Source organism: Sminthopsis crassicaudata, chromosome 1, assembly GCF_048593235.1.
Source record: "Sminthopsis crassicaudata isolate SCR6 chromosome 1, ASM4859323v1, whole genome shotgun sequence".
Taxonomy (NCBI): domain Eukaryota; kingdom Metazoa; phylum Chordata; class Mammalia; order Dasyuromorphia; family Dasyuridae; genus Sminthopsis; species Sminthopsis crassicaudata.
In genome coordinates this window covers 281,907,689-281,931,659 of record NC_133617.1, presented here as the reverse complement: position 1 = coordinate 281,931,659, position 23,971 = coordinate 281,907,689, and the positions used below count along the sequence as shown (strand labels likewise).

At 34.5% G+C, this 23,971-nt stretch overlaps 1 protein-coding gene across 10 annotated transcripts in view; it reads left to right on the top strand.

The window, feature by feature from the left end:
- STAU2 (staufen double-stranded RNA binding protein 2) overlaps positions 1-23,971 on the top strand; it is a 454,831-nt gene that overhangs the window by 232,840 nt on the left and 198,020 nt on the right. For 9 of the 10 annotated variants that reach the window (XR_012484345.1, XM_074278883.1, XM_074278881.1 and 6 more), the window contains one exon: positions 7,841-8,145. Coding sequence is in view for 9 of the 10 variants with exons in the window: in XM_074278883.1 (XP_074134984.1) it covers positions 7,841-8,145 (305 nt within the window). In the remaining variant the exon portion in view is untranslated. Of the gene's footprint in view, positions 1-7,840; positions 8,146-9,162; positions 9,600-23,971 lie in introns of those variants that run through there. The other variant, XM_074278886.1, reaches the window with a different exon arrangement.

Here is a 23,971-nt window from a genome sequence, read left to right as displayed (position 1 = left end):
CTCCTGAATTCAGGGCTGGTATTCTATCCACTGCGCCACCTAGCTGCCCCCGTAAAGAGTTTTAAATGCCAAGCAAAGGACTTGTATCCTGGTGAGAGAAATTACTGCATAGCAAGAGGCCCTGGTCAGGACTCTGTTTTAGAAACATCATTTTTGTAAGTGAGTAGAAGATAAATTGGAGTGGAAAGATATGAGGCATGAAAACTATTTAAAAGGCTATTGTTATAAATCAAGTGATAGGGAATTATGGAGGGCCTAATCTAAAATGATGGCTTTGGAAGTGCAAAGAAAGAGACATATAAGAAATGTTGTGAAGATCGAAGCAGCAAGATTTGGCTATTGATTGGATATGTTGGGTGAGTAGGAGTGAGGGATCACAGGTGATTCTAAGATTTTAGGCCTTGGTAACAGTCTGGATTGTGGTACTCTCAACAATAAAAGGAATATTTGGAAGAAGATTACATTTGGGAGCAAGAGATAAAGTTTTATTTTAGACATAATTGAGTTTGAGATGCTTTGGTAGTACAGTGAATAGAGTGCTAAACCTGGAGTCAGGAAGACCTGAATTCAAACCCAACCTCAGATACTTATTTAGCTATATGTCCCTGGGCAAGACACTTAGCCTCTATTTGTCTTAGTTTTCTTATCATAAAATGGGGAAAATAATAGTTCCTATCTCCCAGTATTGTTGTGAGAGCTAATGAGATGATGATTGTAAAGAATTTAACACATATGCATGGAATATAGTAAACACTATGTAAAGCACTATTATCATCATCATCATTGTTATTATTACTACTACTACTACTATGGAACATCCAGTTCAAAATGTTTAATAGATAGCTGCAGATTCAGGAATAGAGTTCAGAAGAGAGACTAGGATTGGATAAATAAGTTTGGGAATAACGAGATAGAAATGACAATTCAATATATGAGAGTTCTAAAGGATATAGTATAGAGAAAAAAAGGGAGAAAACCCATAACAGAGCCTTAGGAAACACCCATACTTAGTGGTTATGTCATTGATGAAAATCTAGTAAAAGAATACATGGAAGGAGTGGTCAAACAGGAAATTCCCTTTCCTTTTTTAGTTCCTATCTTGGTTAGAGTGAATTGTGACTTAAAACTATATACAGAAGAGTATTTCTTCCTTAGCAAAGTAGATATGATAGAAGTCTTCCAGGCCCTATTTGAACATGTCAGTACTTACTAGATGACATTGTCTGTCACCATTAGGATGTTACTTAAATTCTTGTTAAATTCCTTGTAAACTAAAAAATATGTACACAGAAGCCCAAGTGACTTGTAGTTAGCAATCTAAGTATGCAGAAACTTGTCATTATCTGACCATTTGCCTCACTACTTTCCATTTATCTAAAAAACCAAGTAAATTTCCTTCTGTGTTTTTTTCATGGCAACACATCCGGGATAATTGGAGGCTTTCCTTATCTTATCCCTGATCTTTGATTGTCAATTTTTGAATTAACCTTTACACATAGAGCAAATATTCCAAAATACTAATAAGATTATAAATTTATAGTTGGAAGACATCTTAAAAACCATTACTCCTACCATTTTGTTTTATATATGAAGAAATGTAGGCCCAGAAACAAGTTATATGTAGGATGAATAGAAGATAATTAATAGAGAAAAGGCACTAGAATTAAGAGAGGTTAGAAGGACTTCCAGTAAAAAAAAAAAATAAAAAAAATAGGATTTTAGTTGGAACAGAAAGGAAACCAGGGAAGTCAGGAGGTAAATTTGGGGAGAGAGAACATTCCAAGCATGAAGGCGAGCCAGAGAATATGCCTTTGAAGCTTTGGCGTAGGATATCTTGTTCATGGAGTAGTAAAATTGTTATTGTAGCCAAATTGTAGAGTATGTATTGAGATATAAAGATATAAAGACTAGACAAGGAGGCAGGAATTTTTTAAGCATTTTATTTTCAAAACATATAGATGGATAATTTTTCAACATTGACCCTTGCATAGTCTTGTGTTCCAAATTTTACCCTCCTTTCCCCTACCCCTTACTCTAGATGACAAGCAATCCAATATATGTAAAGATATTTATACACTTATCTTGCTGCATAAGAAAAATCAGATCAACAAAGAAAAAAAATGAGTAAGAAAATAAAATGCAAGTGACCAACAAGAAAAATAATGAAAATGTTATATTGTGATCCATACTCAGTTGTTACAGTCTTCTCTCTGGGTACAGATGGCTCTCTTTATCACAAGATCATTGGAACTGGCCTTAATCATCTCATTGTTGGAAAGAATCTTGTCCATCAGAATTAATCCTCATATAATCTTGTTCCCGTGTATAATGTTCTCCTGGTTCTACTCACTTCACTTAACATCAGTTCATGTAAGACTCTCCAGTTCTCTCTAAAATTATCCTGCTGGTTATTTCTTATAGAACAATAATATTCCATAACATTCACATACCATAACTTATGCAGCCATTCTCCCATTGATGGGCATCCACTCAGTTTCCAGTTTCTTGCCACTACAAAAAGGGCTGCCACAAACATTTTGAGGCAGGAATTTTAAGAAGAGTTTTGTTACAAATAAGAGATGTGGACATGTTTGGAGGCTACAGGGAATCTCTCTGTAGACAGAATTATTGTAAATAGATAAGAGAGTGGAGATAACAGAGTGGGAATCTGTTGGAGGAGACAGAATGGAATGGTATCACTTGAGCAGATAGAGGAGTTAGCTTTGGTAAGGAGTAAATCCACCTTATCATATGAAACAGAAATGATGGAGAAGGCAGTGGTATAAAGTATATGAATGATATGATAGGGAGGTCACAACTCATGATAATGGCCTCAATTTTTTTTTTCTGTAATATGTGACAAAGTTCTTAGCTCAGAGGGTGAGGGTAGAGGAAGTCATTGAAAGCTTAAAGAGGGATGAAGAGGTTTGGAAGAGCCAATGTGGAGATACTGGGATAGTAAGTTGTTAAGACTAGTAGAGAAAAACTGTCTAGCAGAAGAATCCAGTTGAAGTTGTCTAACATAAATTTGCAATGGACTTAGTCAGGATGGTTTTCTACCTTTGTATGATAGCATGAGTGTTGGAGTGAAGACAGTAAATAATAGGAAATATTCCAGTGCTTAGGCGTAGCATGGCATAATTAGTGAAATGACAATTGGCTAGAGATGAAGAGAGGAAAACAGCATAGAACTGAATTGGTTCAACAAGGCATCAAAATGATGAAGAGGAGAGTGTGACAAAATCATGTCCTATTTATGAATTGGGGTGTTAATTATTATTCTCAAGTTATGGTATAAGAGATCTAGATGGGAAAAAAAAATGAGCTCTTAATTTCCTGCCCAAAGTGGGGGAAAAATAAGATAATGAGAAAAGTGACAGCTTTAAAAAAAAAAAAAAAAAAAGAAATTGGGTTTTAGTGATGTAACAATAAAAAAGAATCATTTGGGATATTGAGCATGTCCTACATGGTTTCATGTGTAGAATTATACATGTGTTTTCCTATTTCACCCTCTTCTGGAACTGGAAATAGTCTTGTTTATGCATTCTGTGAGTTTCTAAGTTGCCTTTTTAATCTTTGTAATCATCATGGTCATAAAATCTTGTGATTTCAGACAATATGTGAAAGTAAATGCAGATTCCTTGAATTTTTTTTTTTCTTTCTTCATGATACTTCCTTCCCCGTGGTAGTATATTTCAGTGGCATGTTCTATCCAGAATTTAAATGGTTCTTCCCCAGCAATGTATGAATGCTCTCCTAAGAAGTTCTTAGCTTGAGATAAGGACCATTGAATTATGTAATGGATGTTGTACAGATTAATTCCTGATGTCAATTTCTCTCCATACAAGTGTCTTAAACTATTCCCAGATAATCCTACTTCCAGGAAGGTTTTGAACTTTCTTGCTGTTTTCACATTGTTAATGCAAGAGCTAGAACTTAGTTTCCAAATAATTCATTGCCTCTTTAATCTCTAGGTTTGCTGTTATTACTACTGATTTGTTGTTGTTGCTTGTCCTTCTTTCTGGAAGAGGACTATAATATCAGGAAGAGATACCACAACATGCAAGTGAGTTGGATTTAAGTGAGGGAGAGCTGTGCAAGGTCACCTGCCTCACTTTCCCCTCCAGAGCTCTCTTGAGTCTAAAGGCAAGACATAGATCAGGATAACTGGAGATGGCCCTGGAGGCAATGGGACTCCTTGGCCTTAATCTAAGATCTTCAGTAGGTCTCAGTTTGACTGAGGTCTCACCTCTTCAGTGATTAAGAATAGGGTAAAGAATATCCTCTTTTATCTAGTCCAAGATAATCTAAATAAATTAATTTATAGAACACAAACAGAATTTTGTCTTTCTTCTTGACATTTTACTAATTACTTCATGTTTCTCCAAATTGACCCCAGAACTTTGTAGGAGACTCTAAATATCTTTGTTTCCCCAAGGAAATAGACATCATAGTGAAAATAAGTGTCCTATTTGAAGGTTCAAATTGAGTTTTTTGCCAATACTGCAAGGATTTAATGACTGTTGGTCCTTTTAGTTTTAATTGTGCACAACACAAATGTGAGTACAATCATACAAACATGCAATCAGTAGTGGCAGTTAAGTGATATAGTAGATAGAGAACACTGGGCTAAAGTCAGGAAGACTTGAGTTCAAATCCAAACTTACATGCTTGTTAACTGTCTGATCTTGGGCAAGCTATTTAACTTTTCTTTGCTCAGTTTTCTCAATTGTAAATTATAAATTATGAAAACTACCTCTCAAGAGTTGTTGATGAGATCATGAGGTGTGAGGATCACATGAGATATTAATTTTAAGGTACTTAGTACAGAGCCTGATACATAATATGTGCTATGTAAATTGTATTGTTATTATTTTCATTATTATTAACAATAATAAATTAAAACAGTAATATAATAAACTTAGTAGCACTATGAAAATACAATTCTTTTCAGAATGAGACTCCTCTTAGGAATAAAAAATAAAGGACGAAACTTCATCTGTAAAGGAAATATCTTTAGGCTATACCAAATAGATTTTTAAAAAAAGTAAATTTCCTGCAAGAGCTCCCACATGTAATGCAGCTTCTCTGTTTCACAATATTCTTCCCCTGTTCCCAGAACTCTCTCTTTAACAAAGAAAAGCTAAGGCAACCCACAAAGAGATCTTATCTATCAATGTATTCTACATCTTTAGACCTCTGACTTTATTTCAAGAGGATGAAAGTATATTTCATTATGTGATTTCTGGGATCAAATTGGACATTGCATTGAATTAGAATTCAGCTACCTTTTAGTGTTCATTGTTGTTTATTGTCCTTCATGGTCAAAGAGGACCTACATGACATCACTATGTTAGGGTCAGGGTATAGAATGTCTAATTATAATTGATCAGACCAAAACAAGCTCTGCCACAGGTTGGGCACAAGCAGTCTGTGTGGAACATTTGGAGTCGAAATATCTCTGTAATTGTGTATCTCATTTCCTTTGAGCTGCTGCAGTTCTTCTTTGCTCATAGAGCACAGTGACTTCTTTGATGTGGATGTGCCATGCTGTGTGGTCCTATATCAATATTTCCCATATCTCACAGTTGATTCCAAAATTCTTCAGAGAGACCATGGCTTGCTTCTTCTGATCTCCTTATGAGTGTTTGCTTTATTGGAGTTTTCCATGAAATAGTGTTCCTTTACCCAGAATCAATTCATAAAATCATCCCATGTTTCTCAGAATTCTTCACAGTCATCATTTCTAATATTAAAATGATGCTTCATCACCTTCATATATCATAATTGGTTCAACCACTCTTGAGCTTATTTGCATTTATTTTGTTTTTAGTTTTTGTTAGTATTAAGTTCTGATACAAATACTTTCATTTATGGGTGTTTTTCTTGTCCTTTGAACCCTTTGGGGGAGGGTACCTGATACATAATTTTTAAACATGGTATAAAATATTAAGAAAATAAATTAATCTTTAATTATTTTAGAAAGTTGTTCTGCCTACTTCCCTTACTCATATTTTATAATTCCATACATTAAGCTTCATGATATGTCTTCTTATCACAGTATGGACTAGAAATAATTAAAGGAGGCAACTCTCTGGGGCTTCACAGAGAAATATTTATTTATTATTTTTATTGACAGAATATATGCTTGGGTAATTTTTTACAACATTATCCCTTGCACTCACTTCTGTTCCAACTTTTCCCTTCCATCCCTTCACCCCCTCCCCTAGATGGCAGGCAGTCTTATACATGTTAAACATGTTAAAGTATATCTTAGATACAATATTATGTGTGCAGAACCATATAGGTCTTTTATTGCATAAGAAGAATTGGATTCAAAAGGTAAAAATAACCTGGGAAGAAAAACAAAAATGCAAACAGTTTACATTCATTTCCCAGTGTTCCTTTTCTTGGTGTAGCTGATTCTGTCCATCATTGATCAATTGGAACTGAATTAGATCTTCTCTTTGTCAAAGATATCCACTTCCATCAGATAAGGATACAGTATACAATAAAGATACAGTATATAAGGATACAGTATCGTTGTTGAAGTGTATAATGATCTCCTGGTTCTGCTCATTTCACTCAGCATCAGTTCATGTAAGTCTTTCCAGGCCTTTCTTAAATCATGCTGCTGGTCATTTCTTACAGAACAATAATATTCCATACCATTCATATACCACAATTTACCCAACTATTCTCCAATTGATGGGCATCCATTCAGTTTCCAATTTCTAGCCACTATGAAAAGGACTGCCACAAACATTTTGGCACATACAGGTCCCTTTCCCTTTGTTAGGATCTCTTTGGGATATAAGCCCAGTAGTAGCACTGCTGGATCAAAGGATATGCACAGCTTGATAATTCTTTGGGCATAATTCCAAATTGCTCTCCAGAATGGTTGGATTAGCTCACAACTCCACCACCAATGTATTAGTGTCCTGGTTTTCCCACATCCCCTCCAACATTCGTCATTATCTTTTCCTGTCATTTTAGCCAATCTGAGAGGTGTGTAGTGGTATCTCAGAGTTGTCTTAATTTGCATTTCCACGGAGAAATATTTAACTAACAATTATTTGTTTAATATTTGTTATTGTTATTTGCTATTGTTAATATTTGTTTGTTCAGTTGTGTTTCAGTCATTTCTGACTCTTTGTGACCCCATTTTGGAGTTTTTCTGGCAAAGATAATGGTTTGACATTTCCTCCACCAGCTCACTTTATAGATGAGGAAATTGAGGCAAACAGGGTTAAATGACTTGCCCAGGATATAACTTTTTAATAAATGCATATAATTCTAATATCAAAAACATTCATCTCTCTATAGCACAAAGGTATTTATTTAGTTCTCTGTATTTTGACAGGTAGAGCACACTTACTAGTTGTGTAGTCCTGGGAAAGTCACTTAACCCTGTTTGCCTCAGTTTCTTTTCTGCAAAATGACCTTGAGAAGGAAATGGCAAACCACTTCAGTATCTTTGCCAAGAAAGCCCCAAATTGGGTCATGGAGAGGTGAATGTTACTGAAAAATAACTGAATAACAAGTTATGCAAAAAATGTAAATTTTAGATACAACTCTTAACAAGGGTATAATTTTAAGATTTTGCCTCTTTAGACACAAATGTCTTGTGCTGGCCCTCTGTATTATCCCTTCAACCGGCAATTCTGAGAATTGTGAAGGTTCCTTGTTAACATTGCAGGGACAACTACAACTATCAGGTGGTATTTATTTGACTAATGATTCTTTGATATTTTACCAGTACTAGAACCTAGTAATGTCAAAAACTGTTCATACCAGCTATTTCCATGATCATAAAATAGTCCCTCTTTTTTATTTACAGCTCCAAAGGGAATTCTTCATTTGTCTCCTGATATTTATCAAGAGATGGAAGCAAGCCGCAACAAAGTAGTTTCTGACTTTGCAGGAAACTATTTGTCTTCCAGTGAAATGAGCCAACCTTCAAGCTCTTTCTTCAGCCTATCTCCACCATCAAATAGTACTACTACATTAGCCAGAGAATTCCTTATGAATGGGACATCTCCATCAGCTGAAGCCATAGGCCTGAAAGGAACTTCTACTTCCCCCTGCCCTATAATGCAACCTTCAAGGCAAATGGAATATTTAGCAAGGATTCAAGGTTTTCAGGTACGAAACAAAATCTGTTCATCAACTTAAAACTCAACATTTTTATCTGTCTAAGAGTTTGATCCTGTCTTCTAGACTTCTAGTTTAACTTTGAAAACTTAATATAAGTACAAAGAATAGATTAAGCCACGAAAACACATAAAGCTATACATGAATCATTATCTTGTATTTTCTATCTATCCAGTAATGCCTTTGCTATATATAGTTCTCTTCCATTTTAATTTTCCATTTCCTTCTCATTTCCAATTTTTTTCCCTGCTTTTTGATTTTTCAAGTGCATTCGTTTTATCATTCCCTCTTTTGAAAACAAAAAAGAAGCCAGCCTTTCTGAGATGTTTATTGTTATTCTTAAGCTCATCTTCTTTTTAAAATTATTTTAGGAGTTTTTTTTTAACAGAGAGTTTACTCATGAACAGTTTTTGCTATTAGTACTCCATTTATCAAAGAAATGAGCTATCTTTGGTATCATAGTGATCTATAGCTCACTATAAAATATAATTTAAACTGGATATTCTTTGTCCAGATTCAAGGCCTAGAAATGGCAATTTGTTTTATTCTATCAAATGATTCTCCGTTTAGTATAACATCTGCATCAAATGTTATCAGTGTATCCTATTTCAAAAGGAGAACAAAGTAACTTGTAATTCTATGACACATATGAATAGGTGATGGGAAATTTTATTTCTAAAATACAGGGTTATATTACTATAATAAGACTTCTGGAATGCCTTTATTTGGGGGAGATGGAGGATTAATACTTTTGGATAATAAATTGTAACCATTCATTAACTTTACTAGATAAATGGTTGTATTTTTTAAAGCTGAATACCTATGTCCCTCCTCTAATTTTTCATTATTTGGAGTTTGCTTTTCTCTGCTCTTTTCCTTGAGAATAAAATAATACTTGAGATTGAATGATGTCATTAGGAAAAATTACATATGTATTCATATTATGAAAACAAGAAATTATTTTGCTTCCCCCCAGTATTTTTTAATATCTATTATTTTCTTTTTCAGAAACTAGATTATATGAACTACATTGTTAAATGCTGTTTGAGTTTTTAATTGTTGCAGTTATATATGGTATAAATGAAATGGCTCCAAGTTGTTTATTCTTCTAAGATTTTAAATCTTCCACTAAGAAGTCATGCTTTTGAATATTTTCAGGTATTTTACTTTAAGGAAAATTAAAGGGAATTTCTTTCATTAAGTGAAGGCATAACTATAGAGCTAAGTTACTGGAAAGAAATCAGATAACTTTTTGGGCATAGTTCCAGATTGCTCTCCAGAATGGTTGGATCCATTCACAACTCCACCAACAATGCATCAGTGTCCCAGTTTTCCCACAGCCCCTCCAACATTCATCATTATTTTTCCCTGTCATCTTAGCCAATCTGACAGGTGTGTAGTGGTATCTCAGAGTTGTTTTGTTGTTGGTTTTTTGTTTGTTTGTTTGGTTTTTTTTTTTTTTTTGTTATTATTTTTTGTTTTTGTTTTTTGTTGTTGTTATATTTTCTTAATCAGTAAAATAGTTTCTTGGGAGTTTGTTATAGCACTAAATAAATAGATTTTTATTTCTGTACAAAATATTTTTATTTAATGTTTTATGGAAACTATTTTCAACTTTTTTAAGCTAAGGTTATATGTTTTAAATAAACTTGTCAGGCCAATCTATGTATCATTATTCATATTGTATCATAAGCTATAAATCTTACTTTTATGAAAAAAGCCTTTTCAAATTTTGTTGGCTATTATTTTTAAAAATTATTTTATGGATATTTTCTAATTCTCGCATCACCATAGTTATCCCAAGTATCCTCCCCTCATCCCCTACCAAGAGAGCCATCCCATATAAAAAAAATATCTTTTTAGCCCGGAAAAAAAAAATCATCACAGTTGACCAATAAATTGAAAAAGCCTGAAAATGTGCATTGTATAATACCTGCAGACTTTTGTGAAGGGTGGTCTTTTCTCCTCTCATATATTTTTGTTCAAGTCCTTTTGGATCTTTATAATTTTTTTTGCGTTTATTTTTGTTGTGTAGTTCTTTATATTTATATTGGTTTTTTGGCTATACTTACTTTATTCTGTATCATTTTATATAGATCTTTCCATGTTTCTCTTTGTTCATAACATATATAATTTCTTATAGCACAGTAATATTCATTATATTCACATACCACAGTTTGTTTAGCCATTAATTAATAGAAAGGCATTTATTCTTCTAATTCTTACCTTACTTACTTTAAGTAAGGGAGATCAGAAGATTTCCTGTGGAAGGTGGGATCTTACCTGGGACTTGAAGGAAGCCAAAGAAGACAGAAGACAGATGAAGAGAGGGGGGATTGCTATTCAAAATTCTTTGAGTCAGGAAATGCAATATTTTATTTGAGGAGCAGTAAAAAAGTTAATCTTCCTGGATTACAGAATATATGGCAGGATAGAAGGTGTAAGAAACCTAGAAAGGTGGCTCAAGTAAAGCTCCTGAAGGGTTTTGAATTCCAGAGGATTTTATATTTGTTCCTTGGAGTAATAGGGAAATGCTGCAGTTTTTGTTTGTGTGTGTGTGTGTGTGTGTGTGTGTGTGTGTGTGTGTGTGTGTGTGTGTGTGTGTAGATGAGTAATCTGGTGAGACCTGTGGTTTAAGTGGTTCACTTAACAGCCAAGAGAAATGTAAACTGCAGTAAGGAGAAAATCATGGCTGGCAGAAGGCTATAAGATAGAGATGAGGTGATGAGGGCCTTCATCAAGATGGTGACGGTTTCAGAGTACAGGAGATATGAATATAAAACTGACAGGCCTTGGCTACAGATTGGATATGAGAGGTGAGAGTGAGGAGAGAGATGATTAGGTTGAGACTTTGGGTGACTGGGAGGATTGTGGTTCTCTTAACAGTAACAGAGAATTTAGCAAGAGAGGAGGGTTGGGAGGAAAGAGGATGAATTTAGTTTTGGACATATTAAGTTTAACATATCTGAAATGTGAGACTGAGAGTCAACAAAGATTAGTACAAGATAGGAGAAGAGAGAACCCTGGTACCTGTAGATAAGGAAATCAGATTTGAATATTAGGACAATTACTTTGTCAATGATGTGAAAGATAGATTAGAAAAAGGTTAGACTGGATAAAGGGATACCAATTAGTGAGTTATTAAAATAGCTCATTGCACGGATAACAAAAGCCTGAATTTGAGAGGAGACATGTAAAGGGGGATATACAGGAGGTATTTCTGAGGTGGAAATTGCTAATATCTGACAAATTATTAAATATGGGTGCTGAGGAATGAGGAAGTTTTAGTGATATTTCTTTTTTTCCCTTTTTTTTATTAAAGCTTTTTATTTTCAAAACTTATGCATGAATAATTTTTCAACATTGACCCTTGCAAAAACTTGTGTTCCAAATTCCCTCTTCTGTCCCCCCCCAGATGGCAATTAATCCAAAATATGTTAAACATGTACAATTCTTCTATACATATTTCTACAATTATTGTGCTTCACAAGAAAAATCAGATGAAAAATGGAAAAAATAAGGAAGAAAACAAAATTCAAACAAACAACAACAAAAAGTGAAAATACTATATTGTGATCCACATTCAGTTCCCACAGTCCTTTCTCTGGATGTACATGGCTCTGTTCTTCACAAGACCATTGAAACTGGCCTGAATGAACTATTTCTAAATGATTATGTCAGTGATATTTCTGAGGTTGCACAAACCTAAGTATCTGGCAGAATGGTGGTATCATTAACAGAAATGGTAATAATATTCACAAGAGGAGCAGGTTGGGTATGGAAGTAATTTCTTCAGTTCTTGACATGCTTTGTTTGAACTGTTGAAACATTCAAGTAGAGAGTGGAGTACAGTTGTTAGGATAGCATTGAAAAATAAACATTTCAGAGAAGTTTGTATAAGAGTAATATTTAAAGCAATAATTGTGGATGTGCTTACCTAGAGGGATTTCAGAGAAGAAGTACTTATTAGGACATAGCCTTAAAGGGCACTCAACATTTAGAAGAAGGAGAATAAGAGGAACTATCAAAAGAAATTAAAAGAAGAGGTTAGAGAGATAGAAGAATCTGGGAAGTCCAGTAAAAGTAGTTTCCTGATAATGAGAGAGTGAGTGTGATTATGAGGATTATGAGGAAAGATGCAAGTACATTAATCTGTTGTGAGAGATAAGATCATTTGAAATAATAATAGACATGGTCTAGGGAAAATTGTTTTTGTTTTTCAGAATAGAGTTCTCCAGTGTGCATGCAAGTAGAGCAAATGGAATTTACTAGTTCTAGGGAAAATTTGAGATGAGATTGTGAAAATACTAAATGGGTTAAGAAGGTAGGAAGGAAGAAATTCTAGGGCACAAATAGAGAAATTGGCTTTGACAAGAAAGAAAACCATCTCATCCTGTCAAACTAGAATAAATGAGAAGTTGAAACAGAATTGTTCAAATAGCATTTTTTCTCCAACTACATGTCAAGATAAATTTTGGCATCTATTTTAACAAGATTTTTGAATTCTAAATTTTTCTCCTCTTTTTCTTGCTTCTCTTTAGAAAACAGTTTAGGCAATTTGATATAGGTTATGTATGTACTATCATGTAAAACTTATTTCCATATTAGTCCTAGTTGTGAAATAAGAAATAGGTCAAAAGGGGGAAAACATGAAAAAGAATAAAGTTAAGTGAAAAAATATTCTTCTATCTTCATTCAGAATCCATCAATTCTTATCTGGATGGGAATAGCATTTTTTTAATGAGTGATTTGTACTTGTCTTGGATTATTGTGTTGCTAAGAAGAACTGAGTCTTTCATAGCTGATCATCACATAATGTTGCTGTTACTATGTACAGGTTTTTCCTGGTTGTGCTCATTTTATTGTACATAAGTTTGTACAGGTTTTTTTCTGAAATCTGCCTGTTCATTATTTCTTATTACTAGTATTCCATTACATTCGTAGTGCAGGTTGTTCAGTTATTCTCCAATTGATGGGCATCACCTCAATCTCCAATATTTAGCCCACACAAAAAGGGTTGCTATCAATATTTTTGTAACTGTAAGTCCTTTTCCTTTTGTAATAATTTTTTTGGGACACATACCTAGAGGTGGTATTGCTGGATCAAAGGGTAATGTACAATTTTATAACCCTTTGGGCATAATTCCAAATTGCTCTCTAGAATGGTTGGATCAGTTTACAATTCCACCAACAGAACATTAGTGTCCCAGTTTTCCCACATCTTCTCCAACATTTATCATTTACCTTTTTTTTTTTTTTTTTTGTCATATTAGCCAATCTGATAGTATGAGGTGGTCCCTTAGCGTTACTTTAATTTGCATTTCTCTAATCAAAAGTGATTTGGAACCTATCTTCATATGCCTATAGAGAGCTTTGATTTCTTCATCTGAAAACTGCCTTCCAATATTATACTGTCTGGTTATTTTATCTTTCCAGTGCCCCTTAAATGTAATTTTTATTGAATTATGATCTGAAAAGAATACATTTAAATTTCTGCTTTTCTACATTTGATTGTGAGGTTTTTATGGCCTAATACATGGTAAGTTTTTGTGTAGGTGCCATGTGCTACAGAGAAAAAAAAGGTATATTCCTTTCTTTTCCCATTCAAGTTTTATCTAAAGATCTGTCATTTCTAAATTTTCTAATATTGTTAATCTCCTTAGTTATTTTTTTGTTTTTTTTTTTTTGTTGGATTTATTGAGTTTTGAGAGGAGACAAGTTGAGGTCCTTCATTAGTATAATTTTGCTGTCTCTTTCTTCCTGTAACTTATTTAACAACTTTGGATGTTATATCACTTGGTGCATATATGTTTAGTGTTGACCTTGCTTCATTATCTATGGTATCTTTTAGCAAGATATACTTTCCTTCCTTTAATTCCATAACCATTTTTCCCCTTGATGTATTATGTTTAATTTTCCTGAGTAAATGATTATTGCTCCTTCCAGAATATCATGTTTCATGACCTCCAATCTGCAAGTGCTAAGTCTTGTATTAAGCCTAATTGTGGCTCCCCAGTGTTTAAAAAGTTTCTTTCAGCCACCTGCAGTATGTTTTCCTTGATCTGATCTGAATTTTGGCTATAATGTTCCTTGGAGTTTTTATTTTGGGAATCTCTTTCCTAAAGTGAACAAAAGATTCTTTCAATGCCTGTTTTGTCTTTTGGTTCCAGAATATCAGAGCAGTTTTTCTTCACAATTCTTGAAAGATGCTGTCAAGGTCTTCCTTTTGATTATGGCTTTCAGGTAGTCCAGTGATTCTGAGATTGTTTCTCCTGGAACAGCTTTCTAGGTCAGTTGTTTTTCCCATGAGGTATTTTACATTTTCTTCTATTTTTTTCTTTCTTTTGAATTTGTCTGACTGATTCTTGATGTCTTATAGATTTATTAGTTTCCATTTGCCCAATTCTAATTTTAAAAGAATTGTTTTCCTTAGCTTTCGTACTTTCTTTTCCATTTGGCCAGTTCTGCTTTTTAAGTATTTTTCAAGGTGTTGACTCTTTTTTCATAATTTTTTTGGATCACTCATTTCTTTTCCCATTTTTTCCTCTATTTTTCTTACATGATTTTTAAGCTTCTTTCTGAGCTCTTCCTTAAATTCTTTCTGGACTTGAAATCACATCCCATTTTTATTTACGGTTTTGTCCATAGGTATTTTGACATTGTTGTTCTCTTCTGAGTTTGTATTTTGATCTTCCCTGTTACCATACTAATTTTCTTTAATCAAATTCTTTTTTGTTGCTGTGTCTTTTTTGCTCATTTTTTTTTTTGCCTTTTTCTTTTCTTTTAAATTTGAGCTCTGCTTCTAGAGAGAAGGGGGCTTTTTGTACTAGAGGCTGCAAGATCTAGCTCTTTACCTGTTGCCCTGAGACCCATGCATACCCTGGTGTCTGGTGCTGCACTGAGGGGATGTGGTGGGTAATGGGTGATTCTGCTGGAGGCCATAGGGGTCTAACAGCTTACCTTGTGCTGAGCTTATTGCATCATGATCTGAAAAGGATATATTTAATAATGTTGGTATCTAGTGTATACTGAGGCCAGTGGAGTCTGGGGCTACACTGAAGCACATGGCGGTTTGGCCACTGAAAGTTGGCTCTTTGCTTAGGCACCTGTAGGGTTGCTGGGACTTCTCTGAAGAATGTGGAGCTCTAGATCTGGATGTTGCCTGTTTGCCCTGGGCTAGGCTGAAGTATGTGGATGATTCTCACCTGGAGTTTGCTGTTCCCTGGCTATCATGAAGCATGTGAGCGATTCTGGTGTTGGTGTTTGCCTGCTCCACCACACTGGGGCTGAGATGGGGCTGCTGCTGGCTTTCTGGGATGCTTCCTGTCCTGGACTGTACTCCCTTTTAACTGAATGAGACACAACTTTCCTGCTAGTTTTCTAAGTGTTTTGGGCTCAAAGATTTTTTCACCTCATATTTCTGCTGGTTTTACTTTTCTAGGATTTTTTTTTGGGGGTATTCTATTTTATGGTTGTTTAGGGGCGAATATGGAATAATTACTTCTTATTCCACCATCTTGGCTCTCAGAAGTCCAGAAACAATCAATTTAGAGGGGAATAATGTGTGTTGCTAAAGTACATTTTGGTTAGAAAAGAAGTTTGGGAACATCTTTCATGTGAAATGTTAACAAGAGTCAATAAAAGAAAAATATAAAAATGTCTATGTATCAGTTGAGGGCCTAAATGAGACATAATAATAAAAATTTATACTTATAGATCATTTTAGAGTTTTTAAAGTTAATTTTTATCCACAATGCTGTGGGATAGACTTGAGAGGAGAATCAGTGAGTATTTCATGTAGAGGCACATACATTGCATCTTGAAGTAAGAAAAGAAGAGATGAATGTGGGAGAATCCAACCTAGAGCAAAGCATGCAAAAAAGCATGGTGACAAAATAGAGCTGAATAAAAACTTAATCTGGAACATAGATTAAAGAAATGGATAAGGTTGAAATGGTAGATTAGAGCTATATTGTAGAGTGCCTGTAATGGGAAAAATATAAATTCATACTTTATTTAGAAAACAGGCATCATTAAAGACTTGACTGGTCAGGATAGACTAAAGATAAGCACATTTAAACCATTAGAATAATCCATAGGAGGAAGAATAAGAGCCAGAACAAGGTTGGTTTTAATGAGGACTACTGTGAGGGCAGAATAAATAGGATTTGACAACTGGTGGAATATAAGAAGTTAGAGGAATAGAGAGAAAGGAGAGTCAAAGATAATAGAAGTTAAAATCCTAAGTGACAAGAAGAACGAGATCAATAGAAATATAGAATAAAGGGGAGGAATGAGTTTTTCTTTTATTATTATAGTTTTTTAATTTACAAGATATATGTATGGGTAATTTTTCAGCATTGACAATTGCAAAACCATTTGTTCCAACTTTCCCCTCCTTCCCACCCCCCAGATGGCAGGTTGATCAATACATGTTAAATATGTTAAAGTATATGTATACATGTCCATATAGTTATTTTGCTGCACAGATAGAATCAGACTTTGAAATAGTGCACAATTAGCCTGTGAAGGAAATCCGAAATGCAGCCAGACAAAAATAGAGGGATTGGGAATTCTATGTAGTGGTTCACACACATTTTTCAGAGTTCTTTCACTGGGTGTAGCTGGTTCTATTCATTATTGAACAAATGGAACTGCTTTGATTCATCTCACTGTTGAAGAGGGCCATATCCATCAGAATTGATCATCATATAGTATTGTTGTTGAAGTACACAATGATCTCCTGGTCCTGCTCATTTCACTCAGCATCAGATCATGTAAGTCTCTCCAGGCCTTTCTGAAATCTTGCTGGTCATTTCTTACAGAACAATAATATTCCATAATATTAATATACCACAATTTGTTCAGCCAATCTCCAATTGATGGGCATCCACTCAGTTTCCAGTTTCTGGCCACCACAAAGAGGGCTGCCACAAACATTCTTGCATATACAGGTCCCTTTTCCTTCTTTAAGATCTCTTTGGGATACAAATCCAGTAGTAACACTGCTGGATTAAAGGGTATGCACTATTTGATAACTTTTTGAGGATAGTTCCAAATCATTCTCCAGAATGGCTGGATGTGTTCACAGTTCCACCAACAATGTATCAGTGTCCCTGTTTTCCCACATCCCCTCCAACATTCAGCATTATATTTTCCTGTCATCCTAGCCAATATAACAGGTATATAGTGGTATCTCAGAGTTGTCTTAATTTGCATTTCTCTGATTAATAATAACTTGGAGCATCTTTTCATATGGATATAAATAATTTCAATTTCTTCGTCTGAGAATTGTCTGTTCATATCCTTTGACCATTTATCAATTGGAGAATGGCTTGATTTCTTATAAATTAGGGTCAATTCTCTATATATTTTGGAAATGAGGCCTTTATCACAACCTTTAACTGTAAAAATGTTTTCCCAATTTGTTACTTCCCTTCTAATCTTGTCTGCATTAGTTTTATTTGTACAAAAACTTTTCAGTTTGATATAATCAAAATTTTCTATTTTGTGATCAATAATGATCTCTAGTACTTCTTTGGTCACACATTCCTTGGGAGGAATAAATTTTAAGAAGATGATGAGTTCAGTTTGGGCTTTTTGGTACTGACAAACATTCAGATGAAAATGTCCAGCAGAAGTTTGAAGTATGAAGTGGTTGAGGTATATATGTAGAAGCCATAGTTGAAGCTATGGGAGTGTTTGAAAGTAGTATGGGATGAGAGAGAAACAGAGAGAGAGAGAGAGAGAGAGCCAGAGAGAGAGAGAGAGGGAGAAGGTATATCACTGTTGAAAACCCTAAGAAAATAAAAATTTAAGAGATTTAGGAATTTGTAGAAGAGACAGAAAAGGAATAGTCAAAGAGGTAGAATAATTATGGGAAAACAGTGTCACAGGAAGCAATCAATGACGGTTTTTCAAGGAAGAGAAGAATGGTCATAGTGTCAAGTGCCACATAGCTATCAAAGAAGATAATGTTATGAAAAAGACATGGGGAGAGAGGTATTTCAGTAGTGGTGGAGATGGAAGCCAGATTATAAGAGATGAAGTGGTAGATGGTGCAGAAATGAAGGAGAGGAAAGGTGGGGAACTGAGCACATTTGTAGAAGGATCTAATAAAAGCAAAGGCTGAAGGTACATGAGTGAGAAGGAATGATTGATAGAGAAAAGTTACAGAAGAGATGAAAGGATAAGAGATTGAAGATTAGAAATATTAGCATTGGCAAAGGAGGAAGGCCATTTTATTTTCTGAGGTAAGAGGATTACTGGAATGATAGAAAAATTAAGTGTAACAGAGGATATAAAAGGATAGAATTGTTATCAAATAGCTTTGATCTAAGAGGCAACTAGTCAGCATAAAGAGTATAGGATTTGAAATCAGGAAGATACTGAGTTCAAACTGTCTCAAACATTTATTAGTTCTGCAACCATGAAAGCTAGTCACTTAAACTCTCCTGTCTCAGATTATTCATCTGTAAATGGTTATATAAATATTAGTTATTATTATAAATAAGATGCAAGTCCTTGTAGAAAGTGTCTATAATAAATAAATACAATTTGCAATACAATTGTTAAAGGAGCAACTAGTGGTCCAATAGATCAAAGTGCCAGGCCTGGAGTCAGGAAGACTCATGTTGAATTCAAATCTGTTCCCAGAAACTTACTGTGTTGCCCTGGGCAAGTTATTTAACCCCATTTGCCTCAGTTTCTCTATCTGTAAAATGAGCTGGAGAAGGAAATGGCAAATCACTATAGTATCTTTGCCAAGAAAACCACAAATGAATCACAAATAATTTGTCATAACTGAAATAGATCAGTGAAGACACCCTTGAGTATAGTGTTCACCTAATTGCTTTCCTACTAATTCTCATTCATCTGGATCCAATTCTTCTTCCAGAGAAAAACAAGGACATTTGACCTTCACAGTTTTTAAAAGTTCAGTAATCTCCTCCAAAATTACAATCAATCCTTGGCTTTTCATAACCTTGATAATGCTCTCCAAACATTTTCCTTGAACAGAAAGCGTTTGCCCCATTTCGCTATAAGAGATTGCTGGCTTAACCCTTAACAAGTTAAGTTCCTTATTTATCTATTAGCACACTCACTTAATCTTTAACAAAGTTTCCTTGTTACTCACTGTTTTGCGTCAGAGAGACTGAGATCTGGATGGGAGGCTTTTCCACTGGAATCAGGATCGTGTCTGTCCCTGTTCGGGCACCAAATTGCGATGGTCCAGTCTAGCTCCTCTGAAGGGCTCAGAATAAGTCCTTGTCAGGATAAGGAAAAGTCCTTGCCCCACGTGTGGACGCCAATTGTAACGTGCTGTCGTCTCCAGAAGCTGCCGATTGCTCTCTGGGAGGAGATCTGCTGTGTCAACTCAAATCTCTAGGACAGATTCTTCTTCCTGTAGAGAACCGTTGTCTCCAGACAGTTGCCATTAATTCTGGTCCAGAGAAGTGACTTCCCTTCCTGCAGAGAGCCGCATCAAGCCTGGTCTAAAGCAGAGACTCTCTATCTCTGGAGTGCTGCCCTCTTTATCCTCCCAGATAATGGGCATGGAATAATGCAAGGGCTTCTGGGAAGAACCACTTCAACCAATGAGCTTGCTCCTCTCAAGCACACAAGCTCTTCCCCAGGAATTCACAAGTCAAACTACCAGGAAAGGCCGGAACTAGAAAATTGTTAAGTACCCACTTAGCACTTAGTAAAAACCCAATATCTCATTATCTCATTAGTACTTAGTAAGAACCTAACACTTGAGGGTAGAATAAAATGGGAATAGATCTTTTCCACTCTCTATGATTTTGTGATTTTACTCCAGCATTGTTTGACATCCATCAGAAGATGAAGTTAGGCTAAGGCTATGGATTCACAGAGCAGGTACTTACTGTTCAGGGATAACATAATATTGCAGATCAAGCCTGGAGAGGGAAGAAAGTAAATGTAGTTAATTGATTGGGAAGCAATGAAGAGTCTTTGTTTAAATGAATCTTTAGAGAACGACTTGCATAAAAAATAAAAATAAATAATTTAGTAACTAACATCTGTTTCCTTTAGATTAAATGTCAAAGTTATTTATTGTGATACACATGCAAATGTACCTGTCACACTTTCAGATGATCATTTCTAGCTTAATTTAATTTTAGATTGCTTTTTTATGATGTCCTTTTTATCATATAGTAAAAAGTGATATTTGCAAAATCTTCAGTGTAAAAAATGAAAAAGTAGCTCTTATGCATGTTTTATGTAAAGAAGATAATTAGGTACTCAAATAGCAAAACCATAAAATAGCAAATTTATTTTGTTGGAAAAAATCCATGATTGTTTCTTACAGAGACTTTCCTCATTTCTGGTATTATATATTGGGACCATTTTCAGCAAGAGGAGGCTGCAAATGGGGTCCTTTGAATAACTTCTTAGATTCAAAACCTTTTTTTTTTTTTTTTAAATGCAATTCAAATTCTGTACATTTCAGCTAATGAAGCTAGTAGTGCAGTTGATAAAGCACTAATCCTGGAGTCAAGAAGACTTGGTTTTAAATTATGCCTCAGAAATTTATTCTATCTCTGACCCTGAACAGGTCACTTGGCCTCCATTTGCTTTAGTTCTTTTACCTTTAAAATGGGAATAGTAATAGCCCCTACCTTTCTAGGTTACTGTAATGCTAAAAGACTTTGCAAAGTTTAAAGTACTCCATAAATGCTACCTGTTTGTTTCTTTCTTATTTTGTAATATTTATAATATTATAGTGAAGAAAATTATCTTCTAAGTTTCTTCTTCAGAATCTGAGCTTAGCATATTACATTGGAATTCTTTTATCTGGCTTTCTTGAGAATCTGAGAATGTCCCTTTGACTTCCTTGATCCTCTTGCATTGCTTTAATTTTATAATCTGTATCTTTTATGATCGAGGCAATAAACCAATTTTTTTTTTTTGAGAAGCATGAGGCATCTTAAAAAGGTTTTGTTTGTTTTTTTAAACCTGATTTCTCTTTCATGCCCAGGCTGGAAGAATAGTTGCTATTCACTACTGATCATCCCAGGAGTTTTGACCTGTTCCATTTCTGTCTGTGGCCAACTTGCCTCTGCTTAGGCAGCTATTGATCACTTATTTCCCATGGGATTCTCCACATTGCTGGCTTTTTCAGATCTCAGTTCACTGTAGCTTAGAACTCTGGAACTAAAGAGATCCTCCAACTTCAGTCTCAGAAGCAGAGACTACAGGTGTGCAACACCATGCCCTGCTAATTTTTTTTTTTTTTTTTTTTAGATTAGCGCAAATGAAAATATTTTCTATTAAGGCCATATGGTGACAACATTTTTTAAAAATTTTCAAAACATTTCCCCCCATAAAGCTTACTTTAAAGTTTTCAGATCCCAAACTATTCTGGGTGTTAAATAGTGCATTGCAGTGGATATATAGGTCTGAAATGGGTTTATTGGACTCTTTCTTGTTTGCAAATATCCTTGGGTGTCCATACTGATCTTAAGCCATCCCTGATCCCAAGGACACTAGGGAAATTGAATAAGGTATAGAACTCTCTTAGGATTTTTGAATGCACTATGATTTTTCCAGGCTTCATGTTTAGTCTGTGATGTTTTGAATGACCCCTAGACCCATTTGAACCATCTCATGAATACTGAGAACTTTGGAATAATCTGGTCCAAATCTTTCTGGGATTTGACACTTTGATGAATTTGACCTCATGAATATGAATCAATCTCACCATTTCCCTTTATTATTACATATCATTCATCATTCTCTACAATACTTATCCATTATTACAACTTATTAAAATACAATAGATTTATTGATTTTTAGTTATTCAAAATTTTGAAATCCTCAAAGAAAAAAATAAGCATTAGAATAGATTTATGAAGGACACAGTGATTTTTGATAAATAAGAAATGATGAGCCTATATGTGTAGCACTATCCTTGTCATGATATACTTAATGTAAATTTGAGGTGAAGCACTGCAACCTAGAAAATTATTTATATATATGCCATCTCGAGGTAAGGATTCTTGTAGTATTTTATTTTTATGAGACAGTTTTCATAAAGAAATTTCAATTTGTCTTTAAAAAAATTTTCAGCTTCACATGATAAATTCTACCATTAAACTTTTAAAGAAAATAAATTCTGTTATCTATAGGTAAATCCTTAGTTCTGAACTACTTCTTCCAAATTGTTACAGTATAATTAGGGAGTCTCATGTTTCTTGCCAATGTACAAGTTTGGCAGTGATAAGATTTTTAGATAGGAACATTAACTTGATTGTAAAAAGCCCCGAGAGCATTCATTTGTCAGATGTCACCATTATGTTTCCTCATGCACCAGAGTTACATGAAACTATTTGTTTCTTATTATTGCTATGAAATCTCTATTATTTGGAAAGTTATATTCTTATGTATAAATTTAGTTGTGTTACTTGCCTACTCAAATGTCTTTGGTGGCTTTCTGTTTGCTTAATTCAACTGAAATTTATTTGCTTAGTATTCAAGGCTCTCCACAAATGTGTCTCTCATGCTCTCTCCCCTCACTCCCTGCCTGGCTTTTTACTAGTCCCTCCAAACTGGACTACTGCTATTACCCTCTTTACCTTTTAATACACCTGGTCATAACTTGTTTCAGTATTTTTGTTCTCATCTTTTTCTTTCTTCCTTTCATTGGTAACCCCTCCCTCTCACATTGACAGAGTAAATTGTTTTGAGCCTCTCTGTATACTTATCAGATGATATTATATATATATGTAATATATATGTATATATAATATACATATACCATATATATAATATATCTATCTGTGGTTTTGTCTGATACCTCCAATTAAAAAAATGAAAAAAAACCCATTAACTTCCCTGAAAATCAGAGAACTTTTTGAAAGAGCCTTCAGTGGCCACCTACTCCAACACACTTGATTAGTGCTTATCCAGCATTTGTTCTAAAGATAGCTATCATATAATTCCTACTGACTTCAATTGGATCTTATATGATGTGAACTAAGATCTTCTAGTTTCCTTTCTCTGGATTTTTTTTTCAATTATCAACAGTCACATTAAACTGTGGTACTAGAACTGAATAGAATACTTCAAATATTGTCTGAACTGGAGTGAGTGCAGAGGGACTGTTGCCTCCTTATTCCTGTGAGATATAACCAGTTCCCTTAATGCGTTCCAAGATTGCATGAGTATTTTTGGCTGCTACAACACATGATTTATTCATTTATTCAAGCTTGCCATCCATAAGAGAATTGCTTTTTATTTGTCTTTGATTAGTAATTAGCAAACACTTATTAAAACCCCATTTTAATAGAAGCTATCTTTATCTTATGTGAAAATTTGTTTAGAAACCTATTTCTCATCTTTTCTTCTTGTTAATCTGACTTAAAACTCTCAGATCTAGAGAAAAGCTCTTGCTGCTGATCTTATGATCAGACTGAAGCTTGACCAGTGGTCTCCTAGAAATTTTAGTAGCCATGAAGGCAACATGAGGTCTGATCAGTATGTGTGTTCAGGGACTCTGGGATGAAATTGGTAAGGTTATTGCAACTCCTATAATCTCTATTGATCCTGAGAGGTATTAATAGCAGATATTAATAGCAGACTATCCAATTAGTATGATGTCATTTTGGTAATTATAAATATCCTAAATTATATCATTTGCTTCCATTTGAATCTGTCACAGCTTAGACCACCATTATACCAACTCCCTTCCAGCCACTTTCCATGGCACCATTAATTGGAGTCCCCAACTTAGCTCTCATTTCTGAACTGAATTCGCTTCCTTCCAATAAATACTCTTTTCAGTACATTATGC